General features: G+C 45.1%; 1 protein-coding gene across 1 annotated transcript in view; it reads left to right on the plus strand.

The window, feature by feature from the left end:
- The window catches only part of CNKSR3 (CNKSR family member 3), a 1181575-nt gene extending 1163966 nt beyond the window's left edge, over positions 1-17609 (plus strand). The window contains exons 23-24 of the mRNA XM_069607750.1: positions 4382-4575; positions 16155-17609. Coding sequence (XP_069463851.1) covers positions 4382-4575; positions 16155-16358 — 398 coding nt within the window. The 3' untranslated portion in view covers positions 16359-17609. The remainder of the gene's footprint in view (positions 1-4381; positions 4576-16154) is intronic.
- Positions 17610-18248: the final 639 nt, after the last annotated feature.

Here is an 18248-nt window from a genome sequence, read left to right on the forward strand (position 1 = left end):
TAAACCGCTCCATTGCTTCTCAAAGTTAGGTCCATAAATACCATAATAAATCATTCATGCTCTGAAAACATTTCCAAACTCTCCTGAATAGTGCATGAAAGTGTTTTGGAAAAGAAATGTGACTGTAATTCTGAAGAATGATGGCTGATGTGTTAATAAATATGAGTGACATGAGAGATTTGCAGTTTGATTTTTTTTAAAAAGTAAAATGTTACACCTGCTTTACTGGTTTGCAGATCTGGTGGTCTACGGGCTACACAACCTAGGTGAGTTTACCCAGTCTTCGGCTACTTCATTGAGATCACACCCAAAAGATGATAAGCTTGTCCATGGATATGGTGTAGAGGCCCATGATGAGAACTCCAAACTCCAAAATGGGTCTTTCAAATAAAACAGCAACAGTCCTAAGAGCCAGAGTTGAACCAGTATACACATGGCAGGAAGGGGAAAAGAACACTTCCTAATATTCCCTCCCAAATGTTGGCCCTCAAATGATTTTGGACAACAACTCCCATCAGCCCCAGCCAGTATAGGCAATGGTGAGGGATCATGGGAGTTGTATTTCAAACCATCTGGACGAGCCACAGGTTGCAGACCCCTGCAAAAGACCTGCACCCACTACTACCACCAACCCACATTCCTTTAAAAGACTTCAACAGCAACCGAGATGGTGTCCAATGCTTAGACTTCAAATGTTTGTACATCCGTGGAGTAGATCCTGGCAATGGAAAGCCCACCAGAGGCCCCAAAGTGAAGTCACCACCATCCTAAAGAAGCCAGTGTGCCAGATGGGGTATATATGATCACCTGCTTCTTGGGATTGGTGATCGGTTGCTCTCTGAGCCAGATAACTGCAATCCGTTGACGAGGTATTAGGGAAGTTTGCACATCTTGAGTTCTCTGGAGCCTGCAGGGGATCGGAATGGTCCTGGGAGGAACTGTGTAAGCCCAGGCTACTGTGTTTGATCCTCCCAGTATGCACCCAGTTTGCAAAATCCCATCTCAAGATTAACAACTTTGATACTATATTCCCTTTAACACATCCTGGTATATTCCCATTTTGAAAATCCCAATCTACTCCCAATGTTCACAATCCTAGCATATTTACTGTGTGCACAAGACTGGTGTGCATCCACTTTGACAACCCCATGAACCTGGAACCCCCCTCTCAAATTAGCACCATTCATCATGGAGACCAAGATGCTCCTTGAGAAACCTGCTTGTGCATCACAAACTCAAATACAAAGCAGACATCCCTATTTCCTTTAGAATGTAATGTCAAAAAGGGTGACGAGGCTGGGGACACATCACGCTGAGACGTAGGAATAGCTTAGCCAAGAAAATAAAGATTGCATGTGATGATGTAAGACTGTTGGTTTCTATAAAGCACCCTGCACTCCACACCCTGGAGTCTGGGTGATCTGCTCCCCACTGTTTCCTCCCCTGGTTGCCTGTTGATCCCTTGCTGACAAAGTTTCTCCCCTCCCCCGTTGTTAGCTCCCTGTTCCCTTGTTTCTCTGCTTCCCTCACTGTGTTCTTCCCTCTATGATTGTGAAGTGCTCCGTTGCTTCCTGAAGCGAGGTCCGCGCTCGATAAATACCCTAATAATTACAATATTAATAAAAGTAATACATAATAACTTGTTCATAAATGTACTCTTGATCGTTTTGTATTGCAGGTATGCACATATCTGGTGTCCGTTGTATTGTACATTTCATAAATGTTTTCCAATGTGCCCGTACTGTGAGGCATAGACCGTACACTATGCAAAAAGGACGAGCATACTCGTCCTTGACCCTTAAGGGGTTAAGCACTGCCAGCCTTTTAGTCATGTTTGTACCAGCTGTGTTAGGTCATCTAAGACAGTCCATGGACCTTGAGGAGTTGATCACATGATCCTAGTTGCGGGTCATCTATGTTCAGTGCCATAACCCATAATGGATAAGCACATGCAAAGAATTCATGGATATCGGTTTGAGTGGTAGGCTGGCAGGAGCTCACATAAGGGGGTGGCTTTCATCCTGCTCCCACTTTTCCCACACAGGCAGAGGCGTCCATGCAAAAACTGCATGGCGATTGGTTGGTATAACATCATTATCGTCTTGGAATTCTCCTATAGGTCCCAGAATTAACAATAGCATCAATGTGGTTGGAGTGGGGGTGCAGAAAAGCAAGAACAGGTTTCTGCGATTGTTTCCCAAAAAGTGCAAGGGATTTGGACTTAGTGAAGGGCTAACTCAATTATAGGGCTTCGAATGGCAAACGTTTAAAATGTGCATAAACATAAGAAATCTGCTACCCTCTCCTTCCACAATTTAGTGCATACATGCCTGGGACTGGGGGCAGGGTCGCTCCCAAGAAGCATATTGGGTCAATATGTGTTTGAGCCTTGGTTGCATGGGATGGTCGTTCTCCACTGCAAGGAAGGACAGTCTTGTGCTATGTTATGTAGCTTTGCTACTGCACCAAATCACCATTGTGCTGGTCTCAGAGCGCACAGGCTTGTCCGGAGGTTGGCATATGGTAGCCCTGCCTGCCGCATTCAGACCTTAGTCTATGGAGGGCCGGAGCAAGGGAAGATAAGAGGAGGGGCAAAGAGTTGCAGGTGCCACAGACCAAGGAAAGGGAGGATGCAGCATGGAAAAGGTGTGTTTAGTGATCTCGTAGGGGCATGTTGATCCAGTTACGGTGAGCCAGAGATCGGGGTTGTTTGGCATCAGTTTCCAAAAGTAATTGGTACTTAACAACAAGTGGTGCTTGGCTCCTTGATGGGCTTGGGATGTGCTCAAGCAGGCCCCTGAAGAGTGGTTCCCGGGAACTACCTGTACATTTGTTTCCCATGGGCAAACTCCTAAATAGTACTTCTGGGAATGCCAAGCCTATAGGCTGGTGTGGCCCAGTTAAGAATAGACGGTAAGGCAGGGGAATATAGTTGGCGAAGAAAGGGTAGGAAGAGACATTAGAGTCTGACGGACACATTCTAGCAAATGCTGAAAGCCGAGCACCCACATAAAGGAGATGCTCGTTGGTTAGATTACTTTTGGCATAATTCCTGGTCTTTGCCGTGCAGGTTTGTTTTCTTGAGGGAGGGCCAGCACATGTGGAATCTAGGGTTGCCCTGTAATGTTGGCTGCTTTGTGAGTATAAAATGCTTTTTTTCATTTACAAAGTACATGGGACCTCCTCCAAAGTAAGGACTGTGGCAAGGAATAGTAGGACTAGGAGTAATGAAGATCACAGATCATGGTTTGTGGCATTTTTCTCTCCCTCGCAGCAGTTAATAGGTGTTCACAGGTTCCAGTGATAATAGCAGAGCAGCGTTGGTCAATGTAGGCACTGCTGTGCATGTGTTACATCCCAGCGGGTCCCTGCAGATTCTGTGTGAATTGTACTCTTTGTTGGGTTACAATCGAAAGAGGGTCTTGTCTACGGAATAGTTATGAATAATGGAAGTTAGAGCAGTTAATTTTGACATTTCCATTTGCAAAACAGTGTGGAATAAATTGCTCATTTTTTATGTAAATATCAATTTTGTTTATTGATTTTGTATGGCGCGCCAAACTGAGAGGTAACTGGGTGCAACAGAGAACAGAAAGGCATAAATTCTTAAAAACTTAGTTACAGGGTAAGGCAAAGTATACATATGATACATTACAGAGTCAGGTAAAGAATATACATATATACAGTCAGATTAGGTGGGATCTGTGGGAGAGTAGAGGCATGGTTAATCTTGGGGGTCATTACAGTGTAACCATGTGAGAGTGTTCCGCCTGAAGCTGTAATAGGATTGGTCCGTTCTAATGTTGAGTGGGAGAGCATTCCAGTATTTTATCATTATTAGTCCTTCAATTATGATTATGTTTACTTTATTGTCTTCTCTTTAAAAAATAGTTTTAAAAGTTTTGCTTGTAAGGACACCCCTGATCTGCACGACTAGCATAACTTGAGAGTTCCCGCCTCCTCCCTCTACCCCCTTCCTACAAGACTTACCAAGTGGTGCGACTCCTCCATCATGAGGCTCAAGCGCCTTGTCCTTGGGGGGATAGCACTTTGGCCAAGGCTGAGGTGGCTGATGGGCACCATGATGGAGCCACTTGACTCGGCCTTTGCTGTGCCATCTTGTTCTGCCCATCATGCACAGCAGGTGGCGCAAGCGAAGACTGCACACGTAAATCCTTGTTCAGCAAAGCGAGAGGAGGTGGTGGGGCAGAGTCGAGTAGGGCCTTGACACTTCCTCCCAAACGTTTGTCACAATATTATTCCCTACTAAATTAAATCATAAAAACATCAAGCATGCTTTGATTACTTTTCAAATCACATGCTCTGCTTGTACTGCATTTTTGGCACATTTTAACTTTTTTATTTCTTTTCAACTTCCAAGCCCAAAAAATGAACCCAGACGAGGATGAAATGGAGAGACTTTTCAAGGCCTTAGAACAAGCGAGTTTGTCGCCCATCGGCGATCGCCGACCCTCTACAAAGCGGGAGCTGAGGAAATCCTTCATCAAACGCAGCAAAAACCCCTCTGTGAATGAAAAGCTACATAAAATAAGAACACTCAACAGCACGCTAAAGGTGAGCGGTGGGGGGCTGTGAAGGCTGTTAATGGCGGCTACCCCTTGGGGACTGTAGAAAACCGTGCAGTGGCATCAATGCTAGGGTGTGTAAACCATATAAGGACTGTGTATCAGATCTCAAATGTCAATAAATGGAGCAGCTGGAAGGATATTTTTTACACATCCATCTAATTAAAACATCAACACATTTTATTATGCAATATAACAATGCAATCACTTTTTAATTTCATAAACACATTTTTTAAAACTTTTACATCAGTGTTACACAACTGATGGTACAATACATAAATGGAACAATCCACAATCAAATCTATATCACCTGATTACCCACAGGGTAGGTGTTCTGACCCTACATTGCAATCTATGATAATCTTTGCCCTACTTAGTTTCTGTCCTCAATGGATAGGATTTGCCAGACATTCATCAGGGGCTCTGTATGTATTATAAAAGTGACTGGTATCAACATCCACTGGTATTTACAGAAACTTGCAATGGATTCCTCTATTCTTTGTCATTAGTTTGCCTGCAGATACAAGTGTGGTGTCACTGTTTTCCAGTTTTCACCAAAAAGCAACTTGGAATTTTGCTCTGGCTGTTTCTCAATCACATCTAATCTTCCTGCTTCTCCCCATCTTGGTAAATGAAGGCTAGGATAGACGAGTCCTCGTAAACCAACATTCCATGGGTCACACACTGGTTCCAATTAAATAGAAAGACATTGCATTATGCAGTCATTTTGGCTCTTGCTGATACGTCCGAGGTAATTCGCATCAGAGCTTAGTAGCCTGTTATGTTATGTTATGGTAATTTGTATAGCGTGCCTTCACCCGAGGGCGTCTTGGCGCTGAGAGGGTAGAGCGCCACTAAAGCAAGAGGACACAGCAGATCAAAAGAACTGGAGATTTAGAAAAGATGGGTTTTAAGAGCCTTCTGAAAGACTAGATGGTTAGGCAGTGATTTCGTAGCAGGTGGAAGACTTTTCCACAGTTGTGCCGCTGTGATAGTGAAGGCACGTCCTCCAAGCTGGGAACGGCGAAAAGAGGCCACACGAAGCATGCCTGCAGATGCTGAACGCAATGGACGGTTCATAATATAACGCTCAAATTTGACGTATAGGTATTGTGCCCCCTAGCCATGCAAGGCCCGTTGCACAATGCAGAGTCCCTTGAACTGTATACGCTGTGCCACAGGGAGCCAAAGAAGGGAGCAAAGTACTGGAGATATATGTTACCCATAAGGGGTACCCGTTGCCACCCTAGCTGCCAGATTCTGGAGGCGCTGTAACCTTCAAACAGCCCCTTGGGCTGTGCCAGGTACGGGGAGTTGCAGTAATCTAGCCTACTCAGAACCATAGCAGCTACTACAGGCAGGCGTAGCACAAGTGGAATCAAATGGAGCACTTTTTTAGGATTTTCAGCTGAAAATGCCCCTGCGGGCATATAGAGGAGACTTGGGGTGCCAGAGTGAGATTGGCTGACATCACTCCAATATTTTTTATCTTCGTAGAGGGTACTGGAAGCGGACCCAAGGAGGAAGGCCAGAAGGAAGAGATCCACAGTCAAGGGTTCGGGGTTGGGGGGAACCAACCACCAACACCTCGGTTCTGTCTCCATTCAATTTCAGCCAGTTTTACTGTTGGAGTATACCCAAGATTTACTTTGCGAATGGGTGCCCTCTTCCTGCGATGTATCAGCAAGAGCCAAAATGACTGCATAATCCAATTTGCTAGTTAGTCCTATTTTATGGTTTCATGAAGCACATTGCATCAATGTGTTCTTCACAATGCGTACCCCTTAATGTCCAGCTGAATTCAGTCTATGTTTTGCCCCACCCTGGATACTGCTACTTTCTCTTTCAGCCCCTCTCAGCCAATCGCATGCAGTCTGTTCATGCCAAAATATAATTTCCTGTCACAGAGACACATTTAGCAATATTTCCAGGAGGTGGCTACCTGTAGCATCCATTGGTGCACTGGCAATTCATAACCTAACTCAGAATTCCTTCCAATGGATACGTTTACAAATATTTGCAGGAACTGATGGTGCTAGAGAGCAACCATGCAATACGACTGCATAAACAAACAGCTTCGCGCCAGCCGGCATATCCTCTTTAATTATCCTAATCTAACTTCAGGACGCTACAGCCCTGCTCACCATCTGCTGAGTTTTTAGACCGACCAAAGTCTGATTACAATTACAGAAGCATCCTACCACACCGAAGACCTCGTATGATGGACACCAGTCGGAAGGATGGGAACTCAGTTGAATGCCGGACACCTCACCAGCTTGCTAAGGTGGGGACGCAAAATACTTGGAGGGGTTCAGTCTGTGGCTGTGGACCAAAACCACCGGGAACAACGGAGGAGCAGTGTGAATCTGCTGCCTGGAGCATCTGGTTGCCACTGCCTAGCAAAGGTTCTTGCTTTGAGAACTGGGTCAGTGCATCGTCAAGGCTAATTGTGACAGCAGCAGCTGGAGGTGCATTGCTTGGCACAGAGGAGGGGGGGGAGGGCCCAACGCCATAACACCATTGTGAGCTAGGCAACCCTGCTCTGCACCAGCGACTTGCTGAAGGTAGGCTAAAATTGTGACTGCCGGAACTGGAGGGAAGTGACCTTGCAGGGAGCACCTCGAGGAAGGAGCCGGGAAGATTCTGGGGATCTACAGGCACCGGGGCAGCCCAGCTTGGGCCTGGCACCTGTCCAAATGATTGGGAAGAGACCATCCTTGCCCACCTTCTGAAAACCAGGTTCGGCAAACACCTTAGAGAGGGGGGCATCCCTGTGACGCTTTGGTGCAGAATATAAGCCAACAAAGACATGGTTTACCCATACCGCTGCAAGCACACCATGTCGGGCAAGCCCAACACATCCAAAATGCAAGCCAAACTTGACCTGTTTGTCAAAAATCTTGACTACACTGTGGGCCTGCTGTAAGCGGAAACCCCACAAAGATGGCAGCAACCAATTCATGCTACAGCTGCAGACGAGCATTAATTCAGTTGATCATAAACTTGACGTCCTCACATCTAAAGTCGTCCACTCTAACACCAAGATAGAACAATCTTTGACCATAATGTCTGAGGCTGAACAGAGAGTGAGTGCAGTGGAGGACTCAAAAGCCAGGCCTGGAAAATTGCCTTAACACCCTGAAGAAAGACATGGTGGCCATTAAAGCCAAAAATGACTATTTGAACAACAGGTCAAGGTTGAACAACCTGTGGATTGTAGGCATGCCTGAATCAACTTAGACGGGCCTGCTGGTGCTCTTCCTGGAGAAAATGCTGACCACCCTGTACTTTCTGCCCATTTTCAAATTGAGCATGCACCTAGGTCGCTTGGCCCCCCGCCCTGCCCTGGGACACCTCTGATTATAGCATGAGTTGTCAACAAAAGGGACAGAGACCTCATCCCAAGGCGGCCACATCCAAGGGAGACCTATAGTTTCTTTTTTTGGACATATTTGTATTAATGTTTTGTTTTCCAACTGCATACAGATTACATATAACAAAACAACAACAAAGTGTTCATATTGTTCCCATATCCAAACTATCAGCCACATCACCCACACCACCATACAATCTCGGTAGTATGTCCAACACCTAGTCCTATAACACGGACTGGGTGCCTTTCACTGGCCATTATCCCCCACAATGTACATATCTCAAGATGTAGCCCCAGAAGTATTGTCCACTGCATGCACATCATGCTCAGGTATCTCCTTATCCTTCACTACATACAGCCTTAAGGGGGCCCATATGTCCAGCGGTCTACTCCCGATCGGCAATGTTAACACATACTGGGTTTCTCTCCTTTCACACTCGCTCATGTAGTTCAGCCATTGGTGGAATTCCGGAGCCTTCTTTTTCCCCCCATGTCTTTGCAATCAGAGGGCGGGCTACAATTGAAGCCATGCTCAGCAGCCGTTTGGTACATCTCCCTTCTATGTCAAATATAGCTAACAGCTATGCCTCCGGGGCCTCCGAACGCTGCGGTATGCCCATGTCACCCATAGCAGATATTACCTTGTCCCAAGATTGGCGCATCATTCCCACACCGCGTGCATGAAACCAGCCGGCTCTTGTGGGCATCTAATATGTTTTGCTGTCCTATCTGGGTCATATTTTTGCGTTTGTTGTGGGGTATAATAGGTTTGCTGGAGGTATTTAAACTGTATCAGTCTATACCTGTAATTCATCGATATCCATTGCACCTGTATACAAGCCACCCTCCATTGTTGATCTGAGAGCACACCTCCCAATGCCACCTCCATTTCTCTCTAGCTTTATGCATACGTTCTACATTCATGGCTTTTATCATACTACACAGCGTGGAAGCTATCTCGGTGTATCTGGGGACGCTTTGTCCCACATGTATTGACCATCGGCTGCACTTCCCCTTCCATTGCCAACTGGCTGCCCCAAAGCATATCTCTCAGTTCATCTGGGTGTGAATATGTGGTAGTTCCGGTGTGGGAGACCACCACCACACACTGTACTGTAGTTGGGCTGCCAGGTAATATCGTTACAAGTCTGTGTACTGCATCCCTCCCCTGTCATACAGTTGCGTGAGAACTTCTATGCAATCCTGGCTTGTTTACCTGCGCACACCAACCTGACCATCATACGCTGCCCACATGCCCAGAAACTGGCTAGTGGTGTAATAGTGATGTTATTGAAAATATATAATAGTTTAGGCACCACTACCATCTTCGCTAGTGATATCCTGGCCGCTTGTGACAACGGCAGGAGAACCCAAGCTTCGATTTTACTTTCCAGTTGTTTAAGTACTTTCAGGTAATTATCCCTATACAGAGAGGTTCTCGACAGCATTTCCATTATGCCTAGATATCGGATACCCTGGGGACCCCAGCAGAATGCCTCGCCTATGTCATTATGGTGCACCTGAGGCATCACAGGTAGTACCTCCAGATTTGTCGCAGTTTATTTTTAGATCAGTCATCTCTCCAAAGCACTGAATCTCCTGGACTATTGGGAACAGATTCTGCTTCAGACTTTTTTACATATATTAACACGTCGTCCGCATACAGGGAGATGACTGAGGCACAATGTCCAGGATCTTTATTGGGCTTCAGGAGTACTGTCACGAGCGCTGTCCTAGTGGATTCTGGAAGTCTACCAGCGGCAAGGGCCTCCTCATGCATTGACCTCAGGTGGGGAGTAATTATCTCAGCGTACTCCTTATAAAAATCATTATACCGTCTAACCCTGGTGCTTTACAATTTGCCAATGAGTCAACCACCCTCCTGATATCTCCATCTGACAACGGTTCATTCAGTAGCACAGCCTGATCTGGAGCCAACCACCCCATGGCCACCCCTGGTCCACCTTATCTATGATTTCCCCTATGTCTTGCATATCTGCATGAGTCTGCGTGGCATATAGATGAACGTAGTAATCCTGGAAGATAACATGAATTCCCTGATTGTCCCTAACCTTCACACGATCATCACGCTCCACTTCCACAATGTTCACAGCACGCCTCTCCTGTCTAATTGCCCAGGCCAGAGTCCAACTTGGCCCGGAGCCTTCCCTATAAACTGCATCGGCCACTGGTTCCCCAAGAAAGCATTCTTCACACAGCGCACAGGCAGCAAATTCACCACTGGCTTGCCACAGTCTATCCCCAAATTCTGGGGACCCTTGTGCAGCCTGCCTCACTCCAATTGTTTAATTTCCCCCACCAGTGTGGCCATAGATCCCTGAATAGCGTTCAATACCCCAACCTCCCTATAAAGGCATAACCCTCTGATATAAACTTTCAAAGTTTCCAAAACCACCCCCGGTCCCTGAACGGAGCCAACATTATTCCGGAAGAACTGGGTGATGTCATGCTCTGTCATCTCTGTACACTGGGTCATCTAGAGCCCTCTTTTTGAATCTCCACCTAACCTGGATAATATCCTTACCCTAATATTAGCCAAATGCTCGCTACCACCATTGATCAAAGTTGATTTGTACCAGGCTCATCTACTACCTTCAATGTCCGTAGACTGTTTAACATACTGAAATTAAAAGACCCCAATGGGAATGCAGTTGCTGTGCTAATTGACGCCTAGAAGGCATTTTACTCTTTATAGTGGGACTTTATGCCAACTGTGCTCTCCAGCATGGCACCACCTTTTTAGCTCTAGCTCAGTTATTATGCACAGCATCAACTCTAATCAGTTTCTGTTGTCGAGAGGAACCAGGCAGCGCTATCCAGTCGTCCATGAAAAAAACAAATAAAAAAAAAACAAATTAGAAATAATTTATTTGGTCGGAAAATCAAAATAACTACTTGCTTTTTGCACTTTATTTTTTAATAATGCAGCCACCCTCTTAACGCCCCTAGCTTACCTAATACCCTTAACCCACCCCACCCCACACCTATGTTTTAAAAAAAATGTACCAACATTTTGAAAAAAATCAAACAAAAATAAATCGGTTATTTCTTCCTCGATTTTTTTCAGATTCGTTTTTTTCAACAGTTACCCTGCTGCCCACTATCACCTATTGTTTTTACTATAGCGGTGGAGCCCCTTGCCTCTGTCCGTTGAGAGTACCACTCATACAGGGGATTCAACATGTATAGTCAATCTGTATTGATATCATTGTATCCTAATTATTTACTCTTATATGTCGACGGTCCCTCTGAGAACCATCCCCTCCTGATTCAGGAGGTGGAGGAATACAGGTGATCCTCCAGATCAACTGGTAAAAAGACGGGGTACTTCCTTTGGACAGATATATTCCACGCACCATTCACTCATCCCAAACTTATCTGCAACTCAACGGGAGTAAAATACCTGGGGGTCAGCACTGCAAGATCCCTGCAGCTATTACTGATTGAGATCTGGGCTAAAGTGTATAATTGGAGCAAGATCCCATTATTCCTGATGGCGGGTATCACCTTACTCAAAATGGTCATCCTTCCGAAATACTTATGTCTTTTATTTAATATACCGATTTAACTCCTACATCAAGTTTTCACGGAGCTCATGTGGGCATCCCTCCAACTCGTCTTGGGTGGAAAACATAAAAGGCTGACATGGGAGACACTCCCTCTACCTATTAGGAATGGTGGGCTTGGTGTCTCTGATCTGGAGAACTATGCCGATTGGCATTGGCACAACACACCACCCATTGGTTTTACTCAGCCAATTGGCATGAAAATGCTCTTTGCCCTTCCGGACTCTTATCACCCCCCAAAAAGGCCAAACTAGGGAAATTAAAACAATGCAAGCTACCACATGGGCTTGCCATAGATTACTCATCAAATATAATCAAGGCCACTGTATCCTGCTGATATCTCATTAGATAAAATTAAGAGGATTCCATTTTTTCACAATAGAAGGACTGTAATAGAGCTGCGCAGACTGGACGTGGTCACATTTCATGACTTGTTCACTAACGATATCATAATTTCAATACAAAGATTTGTGAGCATGGTCCTTCTCCAATTTGCAATTTGTCAGGATCTACCATATAACGGAATCTGGGGCGAGATGTTGCAGATGTTTTGCGCATTCCTACATCACCAAAAACCACCCTGCTTTTGAAATGTATCAGCTCGACTGGTTCCCACACACACATTGTTTCTAATGTGTACAACCTGTTGTCTGCTTGGCGGAGTGCTAGCATTTCCAGCTCTAGGGGACAGTGGGAAATCAAATTGGGAACTGCACTGGAGGACAAAGAGTGGGACGAGACATGCATCCAAATGCAGAAAATTTCTATGTATTCCAAATACCAACTAATCCATTTTAAATTCCTAAATCAGAAGTATTATTCTCCATTCAAAATCAAGAAATTTGATCCAACCACATGAGCGCTTTCTCAAGATGGAAAATGAATGGCACTGAATTCTGGTCCTTTGACCAGAGGCGCAGGGGTGGGCGGTGTGTCTCTTGATGTCACGACCACCCTCTCTAATCTCGCCATCGCAGGTGTACCTCTCGACCCAGTCATCTGCCTGTTTGGGGGTTTCCCGCTCAACTGCCAAAAAGCTGAGCAAAATGGTAAACCTGTCCTTATAACTAGCACGCAGAGTGATTCCCAGGGTTGGATGCGCCCCTCACCGCGCTGAATGTGGCATGGTTTAGAGATTTATTATGATCCAACAATTGTGTAGAAACATATACACACATGGCTGTCTCCACCCCTGCCCCGTTCTCACCCCAGGAGTATTTGGTCCGCACTAACTTCCTACCTCAGAAACCCCCTCGTCTGAACTTTTAACTCCTCTCAAGTTAAATGACATGCATGACTTCCTGCAACCTTCGGCAGTCCTCAAGGCTCTTCAATCCTTTCAGCAACATCTTTCAGGTGAGACAGTGCAAGTCCTTACAGACAGCACCACTGCCATGTTCTACATAAAGAAACAGGGAGACACACACGCTCAAAGTCTGTCCAACCTACCCCAAACAATATGGAAGTGGGCACTCAAGTGGAGCATGTTCTAACCTCCCAACATGTTCCAGGGGAACTCAATTCTCTGGCAGACACTCTAAGCAAATACCACCTACCAGAAGAACATGAGTGGCAACTCGACAAAGATATCCTAGACGGAATATTCTCACAATGGGGTCACCCACCCCCCTATTAGACTTGTTTTGCCACAAGCATAAATGCGCAATGGCCAGACTTTCCGTCCAGATTTCCCCAACCAGGGTCCAAAGGGAACGCCCTGTGGATGAACTGGTCAGCAAAATTTGCTTACGCTTTTCCCCTGATACCACTCCTGAGCAAGATAATGCACAAGATGCACCAGGAATAAGTAACTCTAATCCTGGTTGCTCCTATGTGGGTGAGACAACCTTGGTTTCCACATCTGCTCAAACTGGCGATGTACAAACCAATCAAGCTCCCGTGCCCATACAACATGCTAACACAAGGGAGCATTACTCTATCCATGAACTTGGCAGCTTGGCTCCTGAAGTCATAGAATTTGGTCACTTAAATCTTTCACAAAGGTGTATGGATATCCTAAAAGAGGCACAAAAACCCAACAGCATGATACTGCTATTTCAATAAGTGGAAATGATTTGTGATATGGTGCAGGTCACAAACTCTAAACCCAACAAAATGTTCCCCAGCTAACATTATACATGCTTTACCTACTAGACTCCGGACTAGTATTCAACTCCATCAAGGTGCATCTGGTGGCCCTGTCGGCTTCCACCACTTCACAGAACAAGTTATTCTGGTGGAAACTCCCTATCATTAAATCATTCATGTAAGGGGTGAAAAGGCTGTACCCTCCAATTTCCAACCCTCCACAGGGCTGGGATCTTAATGTCGTGCTCTCCATGCTCATGGGTCCACCCTTTAAGCCTATGCACAACGCCAGCCTAAAACATCTGACTTACAAAACTGCGTTCCTAGTAACTATCACCTCTATAAGACCAGTTAGTGAGCAACAGGCTTTGTCTGTAGCAAGACCCTTTCTTCATTATCCACAAGGACACTGTTGTCCTCAGAACACATCCTAGGTTTTCACCTAAGTTAATTTCAAAGTTTCATTTTAATCAATCCATAGAACGTCCTACCGTCTTTCAAAATCCATCAAACTCAGCTGAAAGAAGGCTCCATACACTTGATGTACGGAGGCTGGTCTTGTACTATGTAAACAAGACTAAACCTCTAAGGAAAACAGACCAACTCTTTGTTTTCATAGCACCTGGGAGAGAGGGTGATCACATAAAAAAACACCTTCTCCAAATGGAAAGTCAAGTGCATACAGCTTTGCTATTCCCTATCCAAAAGAGTTTTACCTTTCACTCCCAGGGCTCACTCTACCAGAGATACACGAGCTACCTCAGCCTTCATTGTAAACGTCCCCCAGATGCCAGCAGGTTCACAGGTGGGACAAACGGTTCTAAAACATCTATTTACCGCTGTATCTTCTCACTTCCCACCTCCTTCTCCAAATATTGCTTGCTAATCTATGCAGAGCATGTGATCTAAGCAGATCCTCAAGCTGAAGAATGGATTCAATACTCACCGTAATCGTATTTCTGATGCTTGTATCTGCTTAGATTCCCATGCACCCACCCTTCCTACCCTAGTGGAGTAGAAGGAGCATGGATGTTTTCTGGTTTATCACAGTTTCTGCGTTATCATCTGTACTCACTCTACACTTCATGCAACCTCATATCAGAAACAATCAGAGGGACCTTGACGCGTGAAGGACCATGGGTACAGTACATGTCACACTAGGGATAGTATTACTAACACGCCCTGTCAATGTCCGTTTTTGAGTTTCCAAAACAAATATTGTAATACTCTGCGACTACCACTAGATGTCGGACTATGCAGAACATGTGAATCTAAGCAGATACAAGCATCAGAAATACGATTACTGTGAGTATTGTATCCCATATCCTAACATAAAAATGGAGCGCAAGTAAAAAGTTTAATTTTACTGATACCCTTGGGACTGTTGTGACCCCCAAAATATGTAAAAATGAATTAAGACTTTTTCCTTCGTCATGAAAAACAAAATAAAAATGACATGTAACTACTATGTGCTTGTTTGTTCCACAAAAAGCAAACACAATTATAAGCCCAGACTGCTGGCGTGAGCCTATAGGAAGGGGAAAGCATATAATGGAACTATAGGCCAGGATGAAAGGGCTAAAATGCTATTAGAACATTCTACATACTAAGGATAAAGTGTCCTGCTAAAATAAGGGAGAGACAAAGGATAAACCATGCAATGATGGGGAGGAGCACACGTATACCAGCATTTAGCATCCTGGCTCAGCAAGGCGACCAATCAGGATGCAGGGAATATGGATTTTTTCTGTCGGCAGAAGCCTGCCTTTCCCCATTTGGAGCGCATCTGTCTCACAGGTGTCGTTTTTCGGCCTCCCCTATATACCTTGTGCATCCCTCTGTGCCCAATTGATTCACACTACCCTCTCCATTTCGCCCCTTGTCCCCGCTGAGAATCTTCATCCCGTACTCCTGCCACTTTCCCCCTCACCTGCCCAACCTCACATGCACACCTCGCATCCTGCGGCACCATTGCCGTACCCACCTCGCTTCACTATCAGAGCTGCAGAACATGTGTGTCTCCTGCACACTGACACTCTCCCTTTTTTCACTTTTTTGTCAGCACTTTGATATGCATAATTGGAGACAGGCAACAATGGTCTTGGGGACGATCCGTCTTGTAATGGACCACTACCTCGGGACATTACCTCAGAACAGGGTGCAAATACAATATGGTACAGCCCACCCCAATGCCATTATTTCCATGTTATAGTCTTCTGCCACTGCATTGCTTAAATGGAACTTCCAGCATTCCCAGGTTCCAAAAACAAGCCTGCCACCTATTGGCAGAGGTTAAAACAGTGGGTACCGATAAACAAATGAGACTTTCCTTTCATTCCCTTATTGCAATGTACTCCCAGCCACAGTGCTATGCCCACTGTAAATTACATTAGCATAGTTGTAGAACAAAGTAACACAAACGTCAGTTCACTATGGGGTTCATTTAATAGTTGGATGCTAATATTCTGAGCTGCATCTCAAATGATTTAATGAGATTTTTTCTATCTTTTAATTTAACAGTGTAAAGAACATGATCTGGCCAGTATTAACCAGCTGCTGGAGGACCACAAGCTGACGGCAAAGAAGTACAGAGAATGGAAGGACACCAACACAATGTTATTTCAGGATATCCACCAGGCACAGGATCCCCAAGACTGCACGCAGGATGCTACCACTGTGCCAAGACACCCAATGCCACATCTTCATACAGGGATCAATACATAAGACTCCGACTGTGATGCTATAGTGAGTGCTACGGGCATCATAGCAGTCCCAGGCCCAGGCCGAGTCTCGGGCTCAACTGAGAGCTGAAATATTGCCCGGCTTTGTTTCCAACACGTAATCCCTTCTCATACCTTTGGCATGCTATGTCGGTCCCTAGAAAGGATCCAACTTGCACCTAGCATGATCTGCATGTTGAAACAGGACCGTCTGTGAATGTAGTGGAATTCAGCATTGTGGTGTGATCAAATTCCTACTTCGGAAATCATCTGGACGAGTATGATCCGGGAGCCGGGATCTGTGCAGAAGCAATATTAATGCCATTTGAATAACCAGTGTTTCTAAGTCGGCGGCGCACCATCTTGGACGCCATCCATCAAAGCGCTGAAGTTAAAGCTCTTGTGTTGTTAGCAGACTAATAAGACTATTGCCCAATGTGTTATCAGTTGTGAAACTCAATAAACTATATTATCCGATAAGAGTCTACCATGAACTCTCGTCTGTAAATACCAGCCGTGGCACATTTCTGCGCCTCATCAATCGTTTGCACTTTTCTTTAAAGCCATTATCTGCATCTATGTTTTGAACGTCACGTCTTCTATTTTTATTGGATATCCATTGACTGAATGCAGCAAAGAAAGGGGCTTGCCCTGGAGAGCATTAACGCAATGCTCACATCAAGAGGCATGGCCGGAAGCAATCAAATACTGTCTCCTCCGCGGAGAGAGTCTGAGAGGAGGAGCCAGCACTGCTCATCAGCCCCGGGTTAGAGTATGAGAGGAGGAGCCAGCACTGCTCATCAGCCCCGGGTTAGAGTCTGAGAGGAGGAGCCAGCACTGCTCATCAGCCCCGGGTTTGGAACAGTGGAAGAATGGGATGTCGTTGAAATGTATGCTCGAAGCTTCTGGTCACTTGTGTTAAGAAGATATGAATTGCCTAAATTACAGCTGCTAACATCCTTATATTGTTAAGCAATGCTCAACCCAGTGATATGATAGTATCTACAGCTAACTGCTATCATATAGCATATATTTTTATTATAAATGTCAGGATAATCAGTAAGGGCATACAACATTACTTTTGCCACAGTCCACCTAATTCCTCAAATTCCCACTTTTTACACATGCATATTATCCATCCATACTCAGGCCAAATGTTTGCTGCTATGTTTAGAAAGCAATCACCATCTCTCAACAGGTAAGGCCGCAAATGCTCACATGTTAGATTGGTCAGCATTAAATTTCACGAGTTTGAGACCTTGGTGTGTTCAGTTGTCTTCTTGTGTTGCTGAAATCTTTGGTGGTGATGTTGATTAGAGGATCATTCGTATAGCTCGTATTTGCTTGGGTAAGCAGGTGCAATCTACTGTTGTCCTTGCCTCAGTGCGTTGCTTGAAGTACAGCATTTTTATTAGATCTGACACCAACCAAGGTGCATGTGATGATTGGGGCAGTAATAGTCGGTTCTATGTCATTTCATCGACACCTGTTTTTACGACGGGTGTTTTGCAGTGGAATCTTTGCCCAAAAAAGTTTTGAATTAAAAAAAAAAAAAATCAGGGGTTACTTCGCAACCCCCCACCCTCCAGTTATCTATTTTTTTAAATCCCAAACCCCACCAACCCTTTATATGCCCATACCCACCACCCCAAAAATGCTGCTGCAAAACACCCTTCGTAAAAAAGGGTGTCGCTGAAAGGGCGATATACCATAATAGTCACAAAGGGAAGCTAAGGCACTACCAATTTGTGAGATCATAAGCTTGCTCACACAGTTATTCAGACATTGTCATTGTACGTAATCGAGGCCTGTTCTTCAGACTCCATGCACATGTTCCTGTCCAGGCAGTGGGCACACGGTACTCCATCCAAAGCCTAACCCTAACCGTGGCTGC

The sequence above is a fragment of the Ambystoma mexicanum genome, chromosome 4q (genome assembly GCF_040938575.1).
Source record: "Ambystoma mexicanum isolate Mex_15411 chromosome 4q, UKY_AmexF1_1, whole genome shotgun sequence".
Classification (NCBI taxonomy): domain Eukaryota; kingdom Metazoa; phylum Chordata; class Amphibia; order Caudata; family Ambystomatidae; genus Ambystoma; species Ambystoma mexicanum.